The sequence below is a fragment of the Brienomyrus brachyistius genome, chromosome 16 (genome assembly GCF_023856365.1).
Source record: "Brienomyrus brachyistius isolate T26 chromosome 16, BBRACH_0.4, whole genome shotgun sequence".
Classification (NCBI taxonomy): Eukaryota; Metazoa; Chordata; class Actinopteri; order Osteoglossiformes; family Mormyridae; genus Brienomyrus; species Brienomyrus brachyistius.
This window is the reverse complement of record NC_064548.1, coordinates 25,413,819-25,431,557: the sequence shown is the minus strand read 5'-3', so window position 1 is coordinate 25,431,557 and position 17,739 is coordinate 25,413,819. Positions and strand designations below refer to the sequence as shown.

Sequence of the window (17,739 nt, the reverse complement as noted above, 5' to 3'; positions counted from 1 at the left end):
TGAGCCATGTTTTTTTTTTTTTTTTATTCACAAGAACGATTTTTGATAAACTGAAAATTTCAGTCACAGTACGAAAACCACATTTATTACATTTTCTACTATGCTTCAGAGGTCTGAGGTTTGATAGTGGCATGATAGGTAGCACCTTTGCATCAGAGCTCCATGGTTGAGGGTTTGAATCCTGCATACTCTGAGTGTGTTTGGAGTATGCATGTTCAGCCCTTGTCATGTTGGTTTCCTCCGAATGCTTCAGTTTCCATCCACAAATCAAAGACATGTATTTAAGCTAATAGGTGTTTCTAAATCAGCCGTATTGTGTGATGAATGTGCTCTGTATTGGACTGATATCCCTGCCCTGTCCTCTGTGCTACCTGGGGAGGGCTCTAGCAACTCCCCCACCTTCCCTCATGACCCTTTCCAAGATATGTATTTGGAAGATGATTGGCTTGTCGGGTACTTTCAGTTATTTTTTTTTAATTTTCTTAGTACAGTATGTCATCCATATTGAAATAGTCTGTATCCCATTGCTCATGACCAGATGGAGTGGAACTTATCTCCTAACAGACTGAAATGCACATATTGTTTACTGTGGTCTCAAAGCCTCAGGAAGGAACCCTGGAAGAAAGGGGAATTCTCCAAATGTTGCTTTCAAACAGACCTTTTACTGTTCTACTGCTTGCTTAATGAATCTGTGTAATGTTGTGCCGAAAAAAAACAACATTGGTGAGCTGTCTTATGGCCACTAGCACCCAAACTTTCTGCACGTGGGCTTGCGTGACATATTTCTTGACCTGGTATGTGTGCTTGATGGCTTTGGCATAGCGACACACTTGAAACAAGTGTGGTACTCTTATTTTATTACTGATACAGATCTAAGTCTGGTTGAGGAAATCGTATTTTTATTTTTAACATTTTATCTTGGTAATTCTAGAAAATTTATTTCTGTAGGTTGCATTGTGATTTTCCAAAGAATTAAAAATTTATTTTGAGCATTCAGCATGTTAAAAAATGAGGCTACTAACCTTTAATTAAGCTTTGTAGTAAAATACTTATGAAACATCTGTACGTGGAATTTATTCCTATTATAGAGATATGAATAAAAATTTGAAAGCTTGTTGTTTTTTGCTTCCCTGGATGATTGCAGTGGCAGACAATGAGTTAGTGGTTTATGGTGAACATATGTTCTTAGTTGCTGTTATTTTTATGAGTCCTAATTCTTTTTGTGTATAAATAATCAGAATGTGTATAATACCCTGGGCTGGTAATTTGCACTGATTCCGTGTGTCTCCCCTAAGTTAATCCATCACAAAGTAGACCATTAATAAACATTTAACATGTATTTTTTCCCCCAAATTTAAAACAGTGGTCATACCAGCTTTAGGAAAACCACAATGTCACTAGCAGGTACGTCTTTCTGCTAAAGGAAAACCTTTTTTCCTCTTAAAGGAAGAATAACAATTGCTTCCGTTTAGCTTGACTTGAAAATAAGGAAATGCCTTTTAGATTAGCATTTATGGGCCTGTCATTGGAGGACCTTACGTCATCCCGCCAGTCAGCGCATTGCAGCCAATTTATGAGAGGCAGATCTGCAGTCTGGCCTGCTATAGGCTGGAGCTTAGGAGGCGGGCCTTGCTGGAGGCTGGCGGCAGGAAGGGTATGGAGGGGGCTGGGGGTGGGGGCAGCTGGAAATGTTTGAGCTGGCGAGTTCAGCAGACACTCTTCTCTCTTCTGCGCTGTCGCCGAAAGAAACCACCCCCCCCAGTCTAGGCATGGGCCTTGAGCAGACAGCAGGGAGCAGGGAATGACAACCACTCACATGGTCGTTATCTTTAGATAGTACCTAGTCAAGAGGGGCCCGATTGCTGCGCCAGATGCTTCTCTGCCAGGGTTAAAGAGAGGCTGGAGAAAGCTGTGGGACTCAACGGAGCGAGGTGGGAGCACGTTTTTTTTTTTTTCTTTTTTTTTTCCTGGTCTGTTTAAAGAGGGGAGTTTGCTGCAGTGTGGTGCGTACCATGTGGGGAGAGGGGAGTGGTGAGTCTGCCGGTACGTTGGATCCACAAGCCGCTCCTGCGGTGCTGGGCTGCTGCAGTTCCCCCTGCGTTCGCAGTGCAGCCGACGTGTCCTTCCGCTGCGCTCAGTGAGACCGGCTCCGAAGGGGAGTTTGCCTTTCCCGACCTTTAGGAAAGGGAAAGCTTGTGACACAGTTTCTATTGAGTTTGAGTACCTACGTTTTTTCTCCCCTCTCGTGGAGAAATGTCTGTAATAGCTAGGCATGTTTCACATCTTCCTCAGTATATGTATGTATCCATATATATATTCCTGCTTTTCTTTTGTAGCATTTTGGCAGTCTAAGATAAGGTTACAGTTCTGTATGGACATCCAGTGGTCTTAGGAGTGTGTTTTTAAGGATTCATTTTATTTCCTTCCTTTACAAGATAATGTTATGTGCAGTGAATGTTGGGACTTGAAATTAGCAGGGATGTTGTGCAATTTTAACGAGGCACTATGTCCGTTATAATTATTCTGAAGTGTTTGGTAAAACATTCTGCTGTTGTCTCCAGCCACATAACCTGTAAAGAAGAAGGACGTCAAGAGCTATGTTGCTCGGAAAGTAGCGGCAGGAAAGACCGGATTCATGTCAAACAGTTGGCAAACATTTAGAGAGGAAAAGGGTGTATTTGAAATGAAAGACAGTCTCTGCCCTTCCTGTTTAAAAGGCTGCAGGGAGACCAAAACCAATGCCTCTTTATTTAACAAGGCCTTGCAAGCGGTAGCTACTCCCTAAATTGATTTTGGAGCATGTTGAAACAGACACCAAAAGACGGTCAGCCCTGTTTTATTTTCGCAAGTTGTGATTTCAGCTTTACCACTTTGAGTAGCATTTAACATTATGAATATTGAAGGAGGTTATGCATACAGCATACTACATACTACAAGGTTATACATACTACGTGCTTAAAAAAGCTGAATCATTGGGTCAACAATTTTAGAATGTAGTTATGGCTTGGTCATTTGGTTGGTTTTTACGTAGCTTTATATAGGTTTTGTTGCTCATTTTTACATAGTATTATTCTTGTTATCTTTGGCAATTTTGTCCTTGGTTTGCCGTTTAAAATGAAATTGAAGTGTTTATGCTTCGGTTTGGAGTTTCAAAATGGAGGTGCTCATTTTTACATGAGGCTTCAGTAGGCTCACTATGAAAAGCAGTTTATCAAACAGTGAGGCAGGGCTGCAGGTGTGATACTCTACGCAAAGGTCACTGGGGCTTCGTCAGCAGCCAGACCTCACGAACCAGTGGTGTGTGGTTAAGGCAACTGGATAATTAAATTACACATTGGTTCAACATTCTGAAGACTGTGGGGGAATGGCACAAGCAGTGCATCGGGAAGTTTACACAAAGGCAGACATTGATTTGGCATTCCTGCTAGGTATAACCATGGCTGCCGATAAGCAGTAAATGGTCTTATTGAGAAATGAGACATTGGCAAGATGAGGATAATTCAGGTCACAGTAGTTCAGTTCCTTGTTAAGGCTATTGGAATATGAGACACACTCATCTGCTGACTCAGTATACAATCTGCATTGCCTCTGGCCTGTAACCTGCTTAGTCTAGTAACCTTTTTTGCTGTTAAAATGCCATTCATTCCAAAGGTCATAATAAAAAAGACCCTTGATGTTGCCATAAAAACAAGAATGCTAGTGCAGGGAGGGGTGAGACCGAATAGTTTAGGCGGCTATGTTGTCTCATGTACATTCAGCTACAAAGAAGCATATCTTTGGTAAGATTTTCGAGTTATTTCTGGTTAAGCAGAAAAGGGTCTCTTCTTGTATTCTGTTTTGATACTTCAAAATGGGACAGTGGAACAGCTGTGTGGGTTTAATAAGGCCAGAACTCCAGTCCTAGTCAGCTAGACTAAATAAAGATGGATCATTTTGGATGCTGTATGCCGTAATATGTTTTTTCACAGAAAAGTAAACAGTGTATTACAGACCCTGAAGTTAAAACTAAATATGATTTTAAGTAAATGTACTATATGTGGCATGTATGTTCCTTGTTTAGTATGGCTTTTATCTTCTTATGTTCATGATTGTTACTTTGGAAGTAGTCAAAATAGCTTCAGAAACATAGAAGACTTGCTGAAGCATGGACAGAATCATTCAGACACTTTCCTAACACATTGATTTAGTCTTTGCGAGCGCATTCTTTGTGGCAGTGCTGGCCAAGGGGTGGGGAAAGCACATGTCAAGGAAACCGTTTTCAGTTTACCCCCAGCCAATCGGCACCCGCCTATCTGCGCTTCCTCAGGAAGTGGAAAATTCCCAGCAATAACCTAACAAACCCTCACTCTGTTTAGCATGGTTACAGTGATGTGTTTGTACCCATAGGTGTTGTACACAGACACCAAACATTGATTAGCTTGCAAGCCAGCCTCGATAACATGAGCTATTTAGCAGTCTAGCTAGTTATTTATACCCTGGCTGGCAATGGCAAATTCTGTGGGGTATGACTAGTGAGTACTTTACTTCGTGCATCTTATGTCATGTTTCTAAAAACAACTTTGTGTTTAGGCAAAATGGTCTTTCCCGTTATTATAGTTTTGCGGTAATAGGACAACATTAAACTGTGCAATATAGCCTTCTTAATCAGTACCTTGTGTCCTAATTCGTTATCTTCTATTCCAATATTTTGGCTAAAGATTGGCGTAGATTACTGCCTTACAAGGTGTTTCATTCTCTGAATGTTTTGCCTAAGTGTAAGTGTATGAGCTTATTCCCATTCACTCATAGCTCAGTGACACGCTGTTTAAATATTAATGCTCACCAGGAGGTTTTAGGTGCTGAACAGCATTAACATAATTTCTCCTTCAGATGAAGGGTGTAAGTCAGCCTAGGTATCCATAAGTTTTCGCAAAGGCAGGACAGGGTGCTGTGGTGTGTAGAGAGACGTACTGCTCATTCACATGGACTTAACTGCCCTGGGCATTACTGTTGCTGAACTGTGACTTGTAGGAGCATGTTATAGCTTCTTTCTACTTTCTTGGTTGCCCCTAGAGGGTTATGCGGCTTTAAGTCTGATGCAGAGTTGCATGATGGTGAACTGGGGAGAAAAACGCTTTGTATATTTCTCCCCTTCAGACCCAGTCTACTGCGCTTATGTTTGTTAGCATTTAGAGTTAAACTATTACTCGGAACTCAGAATAATTTATTGCCAATTTGTGCAAACATACCAGAATTGGTTGTGGTTTTGGTGCCAAACATGAACTACAGGGCAGTATTACAAGACATTCAGCAGAACCACATCACTGTAAAATATACTAAAAATCTAAATCACTTATAGGAAAATTTCCAGGAAAATGTGCAGAGATGTTTTGAAATATTTGCATACAAGTACAACGTGCAAATGAGTGATATGCTAAGTATGCAAAGAGCAGTGTGCAGACTTCACGGATGCAGAACAGACCGGTAACCTGAAGCAGGTGAGAAACAATAACTCTTGTTCACTACAGTGAATATTTTTAACCGATGTAGTGCAAATAGACAGTGGAGAGAAACGGCCAGACAATGAGAATTGTTCCTGGGTGATTACACTGCATCTAGGTGATGGGATTATTGACATCCTACGAGGGTTTTTATTAAGGAGTTGGATGGCTACAGGAAAGAAGCCACGGTGATATCATGTAGTCTGGGTCACGATGGACTTGTTCCTTGCTTATCAACATAAGTAGGGCTGTAAAAACTGATTTTGATATTCAGTTAATCGTATGATAAGGTGATCGGCTAATCAATATTGTTGAGTCAAAACAGTTTAAGACAAATGCGAATACTTTTCTTTAAACAGCATTAAGAAGTCACAGTTGTAATAAAAGCTTTACTGAGTAGATAATCTCCATTTAAAGTCTCAACGTAACATAGAAACGAAGATCTGCTGTCTCCACCATATTTAGCTTGCTAATGGTTGTATATGGTATTTTGATGGTATTTTCAAAAGCAGCGCTATTCTAGAGGGACGGGGGAGGGGGTCCTGGCTAATTTTTGTCACAAAGATTTTAAAATACCACAGTATACTGTGTTACCATAATATTGCCCAAGCCTAGAAACGACTGTAAAACTCTTCATAATAGCTTATCCATTTCACTACACTGCTTAATTTTGTGTTTGTTGTACGAGAAATACAGTACACTTCCCTCTGCCAGACTGGGGGAATATCAGTGCTGTACTCATGCGCCAATTGTAGCCAGCTAAGAGTTCTTGTGCATGACCGTATGCAGAAAAGTCAAGTATGAACTAGGCTTATCAGACCGATGTTAACGTTGCTAGTTGGTGACGTCGTTATATACAATGTATGCAGCAAAACAACAATGCAACTAATCAATTGCAAAATTCATTAACAATTATGATTATTATAATACTATTCTATCAACTACTATTGATATGTCCACAAAATGCTAAATATTTTAACCCTCATCTGTTTAGTATCTGTATAGCAAGAATATTATTTATAAATATGTATTTATACAGTGTAGTTTCTCCTAAATTCATGCTTTCTAGGAACAAACTCCTAGTGTAAATGGGGGATTAACGGAAGAAATTCTGTTGCTAGCTGCTGTATTAAGCTGAACATGGAGTCACACATTTCAAGAGCTAGTTGGGCGCCTTAAGAACTTGTTTAAGTGCAGACATAAGGGTGAAAGGGGCCTGCAGATTTGTCATGAGTGGGGATTTCGACACTAAATATTTTACTAAGAAGACACAGTGGCCACTTTGGCCTAATTTCATGTTGCTCGTTTTAGCACAGGGTTGATTGTCACTTTAGAATGACCTATAATTCAGATTAGTTCTTTAGTTATGGGGTTTTTCCTTTGATTGTACCACAATATAACCCAGCTTCGAAACTACCCACTCTGGTGCCAGTTAAAATAAGATGAAATGTAGCATTATATTGAGTAATCCAAAATAAGAAATACTTGTATCTGTCAGACTAAAATCAATTCAGGTAAGAGATTAGCAGTCTTAATCTTTAAGGTCACAACATTTACCATCATCGGTTTGGATCGCTGCTGTTAAACTAGATGACTATATTAATGCAAGAGTTTCATTTAGCAGTAGGCATAAGCCACTCTAATCCATAGTTTGTCATGCTTGCCTTTTCCGGGGTTGTCCCCTCTCATGTGGGGTCTCCCTGGCTGAAGCTATCTCCGTCTGCAGTCCTTCACACTATCATTGTCTTGCTGGATCACCTCACTAGAACAGCTTCCACATAGAATCTTTCTGATTTTCTTTTTCCTCCTGCATAATAAGTGTATTATTAATAACAATTAAACTTGTTTGTATGAAAAGCTGTCTGCATATATACTAAACTCACATGCCTGTGGAATCAAATGCGCATAAACCTGCAGCAGTAATGGGCCAGATATGTAACCCTAATTAACTTAAGGCTTTTTATTCCAGTTAGCTATAGTCAGCCATTTGTTTCCGTGGGAATCTGAAACAGCCCCCGTGCCCATTCCTGCTATACCCCCGGAAATCACCTCTCTGAGATGAAAAGATGAATAAAATTAATCTGTGCAGCTCGCAACAAGAGTAGCACGTCCACCATCCTACCTGTGTGCCATCTGTCGTTTTTATCCTCGAGGCATGTTCAGGGGGAGGTTCAGCAGCGGGGGCATGTCGCCGGCGTGTCCATTGTCACGCCTTCTCTTCCTGGACGACAAGCACCGAGGTGCCGATCTTGGGGACCCAGCGTGTGTCCTTGGCATTTTTGGGAATCTCAGAATGAGTCCCATGAACGTCAAAAGGATTGTAATGATGAGCTTTTCCCCCCTGCCACCTGGCCTACTGCTATTCTGCCATTCGCTAGCGTGGTTTTTAAATTGGTATTCAGTTCTGTACATCTGACTCTCATGAGGAGTGAAGGCAGTTTCAGTTGATTTATAGTATCATTATTGATTTTTATTTTGGGACGTACGCTGTATGATGTTGGCATTATATTCATGAGTTGTATTCAAATAAGTACATTGCATTCATGATTACCTTTTGAAACTGAGTAAACCGTATCATTACATGAAGTGTTACATATGTTTGTCGAATGTATTTTTGGAACGTGAATGAAAGACAAATTGTTAAAGATCACATTTGATGTAATTCATACCTGATTATTCAGAAGAGTTTATTATCTTCTGGGAATAACATATAATTAAACCCTTGCTCAGAGTTTGTGCTCAGAGCCTAAAAAGGAGCTGCTTATTTCATAATTTCATAATTGCGATAATCTGCAGACAGGGTCTTTACTGGGTGTTTCGCTCGTGGTGATTTCTGGTGCTTTGGGGGGGGGGGGTCTCATGTCTGGCATTCCTAGCACAGCAGTACCCTCCCCAGCAGTGGCACAGCTTCCTGTTGTGTGAGTCAACAAACAGCCTTACAGTCTCCCAGCACAGGGGCAGGGAAAAGCATGAATTGAATAGCGCCGGCCGCAAGGGCTCGAGTAGCCAGCCGCTTGGCCTAGGCGCTAATGTTATTTTTTTTTTCTCCCATCTTTCCCTTGTGGTTTTTTATTTTCTTGGGAAGCCAAATTTAGTTGGGGGGCCCCACAGAGGTTATCGAGCCACTCAGAATTTTGACAAAGCGAAGCCTGCCCAATGGGACTGAGGCCGCCCCGGTGTGTTCTGCCGTCACCTTGGTGTCCGAGGGGATTATTTCCCATTTCTGATCACCCCACCCAGTCCCTGGTGATTCAAGCCCAGAGAAACATGTCCGCGTGGAACTCATTAGATTTTCTTTCCTTGACTAAAGTTTTCAAATGGGGAGTTGAATCTGCTTCTGTGGAGGACACACATTGAAGTTGTCACACGGTTCACAAGATTCGGAAATTCCTTGTGAACCAGTTAAACGGTTACCTAAAATGATTTGTTTAGCTTTTCTAAAATTCCAGATCAAAATCTATACATTTTCCTAGTATCAAAGCATAACCATTCATTTTCTATGTAGGTTTATAATAAAATGGGGTAGTTGGTTATATCGTGAAATTTTTTGTGTATGTTCTTCCATATGACTAGGATGTTGGATATCAGTAACAACGTATGATATTGCTATACTCCATATAGGTTTGAATTTTATTTGCTTTTGTCATTTATTTCGGTAAGGTATTTAATAGATGCATAGGTAATTGGTAATGATTCATATACAGACAGATGTAGTTAGTAACAAAGTAACAGAAATGCCCAATAAATGCAGTACTTTTACAAGCAAATAATACATTACGTATCTTATTTCAAGAAATATTTTCTTTAAAAAAAAAACCCAAAACCTTCACAATATATCAAGTTGCATTCTGTATTAATTAGTAGTATTTTTCAGCCTCATATCATCGTCCGACTTGCAGATCTAATGACGATCTAAAGGTGTCTGCTCTGTCTCTTGGTCCGTAGTATGAGAGAGATCTTTATTCAGTGTGGACGTGCTCACAATGGTCATTCCATGTGTAGAATAGAATATCAAAACAATGAAGAACAGGGTGAATAAAACTGGTCATTCTGCAAATAAACTTGGACAGAAATTCCTTTCTGATCTCCATGGACTTTTCGGTTTGACACGAGCCGTGTATAGAAAGTTCCACGTTTGTTTTAAATCCGTGATGTTTCTCAGCGTTTTACGGTCTGTTTCTGTTGCTCAGAACTAACAAAAATCATAGCACCAGTTTGGGGGTGTAGACAGGGTTTATATTTGTGATTGAGGGCATTTACATTCCGGTGGTTCCCCCTAACTTCAGGTAACATGTATAACATTTATATTTGATCGATACAGATGTTGTTGTAGTTTTCACAAATTACTATACTGTTATATATCTTAAGAAATGCTTAATTTCTGTTGCTAAAATTATACTTTCTGATAATCAATTTCCAGTGTCTTGGTTATGGTGGAAGAGCCTAACAAATAAAAAGTAAATATTCCTGTGTTATATTTAGGGATGAGTATTTAATTTGAAGATGTGGAAATGATTGATTGTACAGACAGTCTTCTGGGCAAAAAGACAACTTCAGAAGATGAGCATAATGGTAATAATAATGATAATGTAAGACACAAATGTGAATTTCTGGAAAACTTACAAGGATAAGATGAGCTGGTGGTTTGGTTTTCTATGCCCTGTGTCTGTCAAAAGCAGAATGAGCGTCTGCTTTTTTCGTGGGTGTGGTGGCGATATGGAGTCAGCACTTGAAGTATCATTTCAGCTCAACAAATTAGGTCGCTTTTATTATGAAATGGTCATAATGGAATTATTTTAGCAATGGGTTCGCTGTTGCTATGCATCCGTTCATCTCATCAAATATGGTCCCTAGCAACAACATTTGTAAAGTGAAAGAAAAGTACTCTTAGGTAATCACCTGTATGCTGTTGGTAGTATGTTTATTTTTATTATTAAACATACCATGAAGTGCCAGCAGAATTGAGCTGTGCGACTCTGCTAATTTATTTAAGAAATGCCTAGTATATCAATTTCTAAACAGACAGAATGATTATATCTGTTTTTACAATGTCTGAATGCTTCTCTGACGTCCTGAATGCCATGGAGTACACTTCTCCTTTGTAAATATTTTTTGACGAGATAAAATTGTATTGTGATTGTGACCAATAACTTGTGGGAAATTTGGGACCACAAAGCAAAAGATTATTATGTGCTTACTGTGTCTGATCCCTGAAATAGTTGGTTGAAATGTGGTTTGGTGGCTTTACATTCAGTCATTGGCCAATTGTAAAGGCTTTAAATATGATTGTACTGGCAGGACAGCGCAGTCGAACTTCCGGAAGGTGAACTGCATTTGGAATTCTGATTTGTGTGTGTGTATGCAAGTCCCCTCCTCTTTTTTTAACTTTTTATGTTTTATGTGCCTTGCTTATTAATATGCCAAATGGTTTATACTGTGGAGTGAGGTTTTTAAGTGCACTATTGTGAGCTTTCAAAAATTCAAGTAGCTGCCTGAGAAACAAGGTTAGCCATTTCATGTTTGTTCGTGCTTTTTTTATTGTTCATTTGGCTTCCTTTGACTCTAGTATAAAAATTAAATAACCAGAGAATGAAGGAAAAACAGGGCACAGGTTCTTCTGTGCTTTCTGCGGTGCTCGAGAGACAATGTAAAGTTCTCTACAGGAGAGGTGTACAGCAGTTAGTCATTACTTTGACTTTAAAGATTCAGGTCTAAACATGTACTGCCGTGTAGCTACCGCATTCTGAGCCTCGGCACTGAACATGAGCACAGAAGTCTGAGCTTGTGGCCTCTTGGCTTTCCTTACTGTTTACCACATGCGGTGAGTGGACTCTGCTGTCTGCGTGCAAGCTGAATCCCTACCACGTCGGCTTACAGCGCCCGTCTCTTCTTCCCCTTTGCCTCTCCCTTCTCCCAGTTTTGCGCGTATGAATGTTTCCAGATGTTCCCAGAGAGGATGCCAAGCTGTTAGGAGTCACTAGGTTCTGAGTTAGGCGCTCCGGGGGCTCCTGCACTCCGTCGCAGAACTTTAGCCTGCGTTGGCTTCTTCACACATGTGGCCGACGTGGAGATGGACATTTGTTTCGAATGACGCAAATGTACCCGAGGGGTTAAAACTTGATTTTTCTCCCTGTTGGTTGAAGCCGAAACTATAGACGGTGCTGTAACACGCTTGAAGTGGCTCACTTGAAGTTTGGCCTGTCTGGGCCCTGTCAGATTCATGATGAAAGCAGAGACATGCCTCTTTTCGGCCTCTTTTCAGCTTTCTGGGTGGCTGCCCAGAAAATTGTTGCAATAAGTGTTTCGATTGGCTGGTGCTCGCGTCAAGCGCAAATTGGGCGGGGAAGTGAGAGGTGCGGTTATCCTGTGCTGGCTTACTGCATTATGCAGCCTTATTGTGCAGTGCAAGGACTATCCTCTGCTTTCTCTTCTGGCCTGCTGGAAGGTTGCACTGTGAGCACAATTGAACAAAGTCACGATTAGCGCCTGCGAAGTATTCGCATCAGCCCCCGGGCAGCTGACCAGCCTTGAAAACACGTCTGGCTCCCAGACACACAGTGATTGAAATGGCTCATATTTATGGGACAAGTACGATTTACAGCCTGCTTCTTGTTGAGGATTTGAAAGGGTAAAAAAACTAGTAGTGTAATAAAACAGGAATAAAACATTTTTAGAGCTGCCTCTGGGGCTGAGTGCATTTTGAACTTATTACTGATTAATATTAAATATTGGTCATAGTGGTTGGTAATAGCAAGATTTCATAGCACATATTTTAAATATAGTTTCAGACATTGATCTAAAAATAAAATTGCTTATTATAATTGCACAGTTTTATGTATGTATGTATTTATTTGGATACTGTGCGAAGTACATTGACATCTGTTGACCATCGGGTCAGGCTCAGTCTTTCTCTTATTCCTGGAAATGGAAAGTTGGACAGATTTCAGCCATTAAACTTACTGTTGGTTGTTTTTCAGTGCAAATAAGTACAATGAACCGTTTTGACACCGGGTAAGCATAAGTGTGTTTATGTGCTTGACCATTGTCTGATGTTGCGAGGCCAGCCTAGTGATCCACTTCCCCCCATTGTCTTTTACCCCTGACAGATCGTGAACTGAAAGTGCCTTGTCAAACCACGTCCTACTTGAAGCTGCTGCCCTTCTGGAAGGGACCGTAGGCTGAGCCGCACAGGACGATACCTCAGCCGCGACGCCCTGTCGCTCATCGCGCTCTGGCCTGGCTCCCCGCGACAGAGACGCGCTCCATCAGACAGCTCACACTGCGGAGTGGGAAACCCCGCCAAAGCACAAGAGGAAGGGGAGACTCCCCTGGAACGCTTTAATCAATACCAGCACGCAGTCTGCCTGCACTTAATATTCTATCAAGGAGTGCCATAGCCTCGAAATAGCAGTAGCCCGCCGGCAGAAGGACGCACGCTCCTGGACGGTCGGTCAGTCTAGTGCGTTACTGAGCATGTTCTTTTTTCGGGCCAGCCTGTGGGACACTCTTATTGATGAGTAGCTGTTCACTAATAGATAGCTCTCTCCGCCCCCCCATGCTGCTGCCTTGTGGGTTGTCGCTCCACTGTCTGTGATCTGAATTTTTTATTTTTTTTTCTGCAAACAAGCAGGTGGCCAGCTCCCGAATTTCTAAACACTCCACCTCCCACCCACATGCGCATTGCTTTTAAATACACCTTTTAAACCAATAGAAATTCTCTGTCTCTTTCCTCTCTTTCTCTGTTTTCCCCAAACCTCCATAGCCCCCCTCCCAAAAAAAAAAAAAGTTTTTGATATGGCTTTAAACATTACTTCAATAAGAGACACAAAATGGCTGACACTGGAAGTGTGCCGGCAGTTTCAGAGGGGAACCTGTTCACGTAGTGACGAGGAATGCAAATTTGCACACCCACCCAAGAGCTGCCAGGTGGAAAATGGAAGAGTTATTGCCTGCTTTGACTCGCTAAAGGTAAGCCACACCACGAACTCATTCTTACCCACTTTTTTTTTTTTTTTTTTAACATTTTGTGCTAAATTCTGAATCCAACACAGGAGTTTTATTAGCTGAACTAGGCAGAGGAGAAAAGCGTAACAGAGTGGTCTTTGTTTTATCTTTTTCCCAAAGTAAGTGAGATTGATGTTTTCACTTTCCTCTTGTAGATTAACAGGACTAGGCCTAAGATGTTTGGCTGCCATCCTTGCCAAAGATGGCAGTATTGCAAACTAAACAGAAGTGATAAAATATTCAACCACTAATGCCAGTCCAGCGTGCGCTTTTTATGGAGTTTCATTTGCGTAATTTTATGAAGTATCCACATTATTTTCATATCAGTTTCTTCGCTGAGAAATTCTGCCTTTTGTAAGTTTGTTTCCAACAGCAGAAAATATCTGGCTTGAATTCAGTGTGCCTGTGGTTTCTGGTTGTTTCTGGCTAATGATAGCTGTGTGTGTGCGTGCGTGCGTGCGCTCGTGCGTGCCAGTTTCGCTATACTTGTGAGGACCAAAGGATCTCACCAGGCAGAAATCTTGCATAACACACCTTACAAGGACCGGAGGCCAATCTCTCTCTCTCTCTCTCTCTCTCTACCCCTACTCCCCATCGTTACAAGAATAAATCTCATTTTATCAAAATTTTTGAATGCAATCAAAAAACTGAAAATACCAAAAATCATGTTTTGTTTGGTTACTTATGGTTTTCGTAAGGTCTGCGTAGGGGTTCAGGTCATTATTTTGGGATTTCCAAGACCCGCAAAGAAATGAACCCCATAGAAATGGGAAAGTCCCCACAAAGATGTAGCGTATGGCAGCAGCCCATCCCCGGACTGCATCATCCACATCTATAGGCACCGCATACGTCTAAAGTTCAGGGTTCACTCCCGCTGGGGGGGATATTTGATTTTTGGGCTTCAGTGTTTCTCTGTGGAATTCCCTTGAAATATCTCTAAAATGCACCACATATTTGACTGCTCATGCTTAATACCTAGGACAGGGAGCCTAATGGCGCAGATGCCAAAGGATATCATGAAAAAGTGATTTATGAATAAGGTACAGCCTGTAGAATAGGGAATTAATGCAGCCGGAGCCGGTGACTGGCAGTTAGTAACTGCCTTGTTCAGCTAAATGCAGCTATCGATTAACAGGTTAATTGTAATGGATGTGCTGCAGTTTTCCCAGTTTAAATCTTACCTGGATGTCTCCCAATGGCAGAAGCGTGTTGTAATAAGTGGGGACACCAGCGAGTGCCCACATGTGTTACACCGTTGTGTGTGGACTCTAAGGCTTGGTAATCCGGTTCCCTTTTCCTTTGTGAGTGGATACTGTAATGCCCTTTTACCGTATGCGGTTAGCGTGTTAGCTGTACAGCATACGTTAATGGGCCTCTCTCCCCCTACGTCACACTTCATCTCCCAGGTCTGAGTATTGATTTATTTATTTTTTGTTCTTGTCAGATTATCACTGGTGCAGCACATTGTTTAATTATCCTGCGTGATACAAGATTTATACCCCCTCCCCCCCCAAGCCCTCTGCTTCCAAAAGTTCTGGGTGCAGTCCTGCCTCCTTGGATCACTGTCCCACTGAGTCAATTTGGGGGGGACATTCTGGAAGCGTGGGCCTCTGGCAGCCACGCCCTTCACCAGGAACGGGCGAGTGTTAAAATGCAGGGCCCCGCCCTTCGAGCTGACCTCGCACCTGGGGCCTGGGCAGCGGCTCCCACCGCAGGGTGTCCCAACTCCATCCATCAGCAGGTTCTGTAGCTGAGGTCACGCTGGTGGTGGCGGGCTGTACCCGCTGCGGCCAGGGAGGGGCGGCCAGCCACTAATGGAGCTCTGGGTCAGACGCTCCTGAGCATGCCTTGTCACATGGCGAGTCACCCAGCAGAAATATACACCGCCACTAAAATAATGTTGTTGTTTTTTTTTTCCATAAAAAAAAAAGTTTGTTTTTAAATGACCACACCCAGAACTTTGACCTGGAACTCCAGAACAATACACATTGTCTTCTGTATAACAACAGTCAGTCATTGTATTTAGAAATCAAAGTCAGTTGGTGGATGGCATAACTGAGCTTTGAACCCCAGCCTTTGCTCAGAAGAACAGTTCCACAGTAATTATTTCATTATTTTTTCTACTCGATTTATTACAAATTAGAGCCCGTAAAGAAATGGGAAAAATAGTGGGCTTTCGCTTTTTATTTAATGATTAATAACTCAAGAACCAGTGAAACGTTCTAAATATACCAGCAAGTTTTACAGCATTTAAAGGTCAGTCACAGTTAGAGAATTGTGTGAGTCGTATTTACCTATAGGCTGGAATTTCACCCACTTTGGGCTAACAGTCTTTTTTGTTAAAAGCCATATGAAACTGTAAAAGGTTACACCCTACAATTACTGAAAATGCATTTTACTTTCTGATAAATGTAGTCAGAACTTGCCTTTTTGCCACCTCTGAATCATACCGCGTCTTTGTTCAGCGGGTAGTGACAGTGAGGAGGCGGGGGGGGGGGGGGGGGCAATATCTGCCTGGAAAATATACAAATGCCAGAGTCATGTGATGATGTCACGGTCCCTGCTGCTGAATGGCCTGTTGTTTGCCCATTAGCCTCAAGTGCTGTCTGTTACTGACACGTGCGCTGTGGCTGCAGTGAGCTTGCTGTCATGAAAGGCCGCAGCTGTAAATGAAATGCAGACAGAACTGGCTTCTGTACTGCGGGTCCTGCACACAAGCAACTGACACTGACAGTGGGATGAAAGCTGCAGGAATACCAAGTGTACGTCGCGCATGGGATGCAGCTGAAGTTGTTTTTCGCCTTTTAAAATGATGTTTTGCATTCTTTTGTCTTTGGAACACAGTGGCGTTAAGCACAGAGGCATTCGCTCTCCGAAGATCTAGACATGGTCTTTCTGTGAAATTTGGTGGATAAAAACATTAGCTTGTTCCTGTGGGCCTGTAACTCCACTCATTCTTCGTCACAGATGATTTTCAGATGTGCCATGTTTCTTTTAATAAAGCATTGTTTTCCTTCTGCGTCTCCTGTCAAGCTAGTAAAACACTGGAATCCTCATCAAAGATCGGTCAACAGGAGCGCACAAAATAAGACGACGTTCAGAAGGCTAGTGTGCCCGGTGCACACTGCATATTACGCTACTGCAGTGCAGTAGAGTAATATTTATTTCTTAACTGCAGTTTCAGGATGCAGAGCTGTATGGCTCACCTGTAAAAGCAACATTGAAGGCCATGCTTATGTCTGCGGATCACTGGCCGTGTTCAGATGATAATTCCTCTGAGAGCTGAACGCTCACACTGGGACATTCCACGAGACTTTGAGTGCTGATCGGTCCTGTGGGACCAATCAGTTGGTCTGTCATTGCTACTATTCCCAGTTGGGTTTCGCCATCACTCCTTGGTGTCATCCTCTTTAGTGTTTGGCTTCTTCATGGTGAACGTGTCCCTGTTTGTTTCTATCTCGTGAATGTACACGGACAAGACTCTGACATGATAGGCCTTTGTTTGCTCTTGGAGGCCTCCCCTCTGCAGCGTAAGCGGGCCTGCTGCGACCTTGTCGGGAGTGGAGTGATTCGGCCTGCTTTGCCCCATCTACACAGCAATCCTAGCTCACCCGTACCCTAAATAAAAATCATCTCAGCGTTGGTATTGTCTCGTACAACATTGTCGTTCTTTTGAAGGAGACGCACACCCGCAGTCTTTCTGCTCCACTCTCAGACACACATCAGCTGACAGGAAATGCCGTCTGTCAGCTGGTCTGTTGTGTTAAGGTAGCAGCGCAGACTGTCACATGACATTCTCTACCTATGGGCAGTTAACCCAGACAATTAAACATTTGTTCCTACGCAGCCTCTTTATGCATGTAAGGGGATACAGAGAAGCTTTCATAGCTGACGAAGTTACTTTTTTAAATAATAGCCAGTTTTGGCACTTGAGCTATACTTAATGCTGCGAGATGATCGATTAAAAAACTTCTCAATCCTTAATTGCTCCACCAGCTGTCACCATTTGCGTTTGTTGACAGTAGTGTCATGTCTCTGTGCCATAAATATGTGACTTCTACTATGATGAGTGAATATCACCCTCTAGCATGGACGCGAACACTCCAGATACGGAACCTTCAATCAGCCAGGGCTGATTGATAACATGGATAAGTGGAGCCCATTCAGGGATGTGTTTCTCTCCCTTAATCCTCTCACCCTTATTTTCCCTCCTTAGGCTCAAAGGGAGCAGGAATATCTGCTATGGCTGTGCGAC

At 42.1% G+C, this 17,739-nt stretch overlaps 1 protein-coding gene across 14 annotated transcripts in view; it reads left to right on the top strand.

Moving 5' to 3' along the window:
• The window catches only part of mbnl2 (muscleblind-like splicing regulator 2), a 58,370-nt gene that overhangs the window by 4,058 nt on the left and 36,573 nt on the right, over positions 1 to 17,739 (top strand). For 5 of the 14 annotated variants that reach the window (XM_048979975.1, XM_048979981.1, XM_048979976.1 and 2 more), the window contains exons 1-2: positions 1,673 to 1,931; positions 12,587 to 13,448. In XM_048979975.1, the coding sequence (XP_048835932.1) occupies positions 13,275 to 13,448 (174 nt within the window). In that variant the 5' untranslated portion in view covers positions 1,673 to 1,931; positions 12,587 to 13,274. Of the gene's footprint in view, positions 1 to 1,672; positions 1,932 to 2,008; positions 2,032 to 12,586; positions 13,449 to 17,739 lie in introns of those variants that run through there. The other 9 variants (XM_048979980.1, XM_048979983.1, XM_048979982.1 and 6 more) reach the window with 3 other exon arrangements.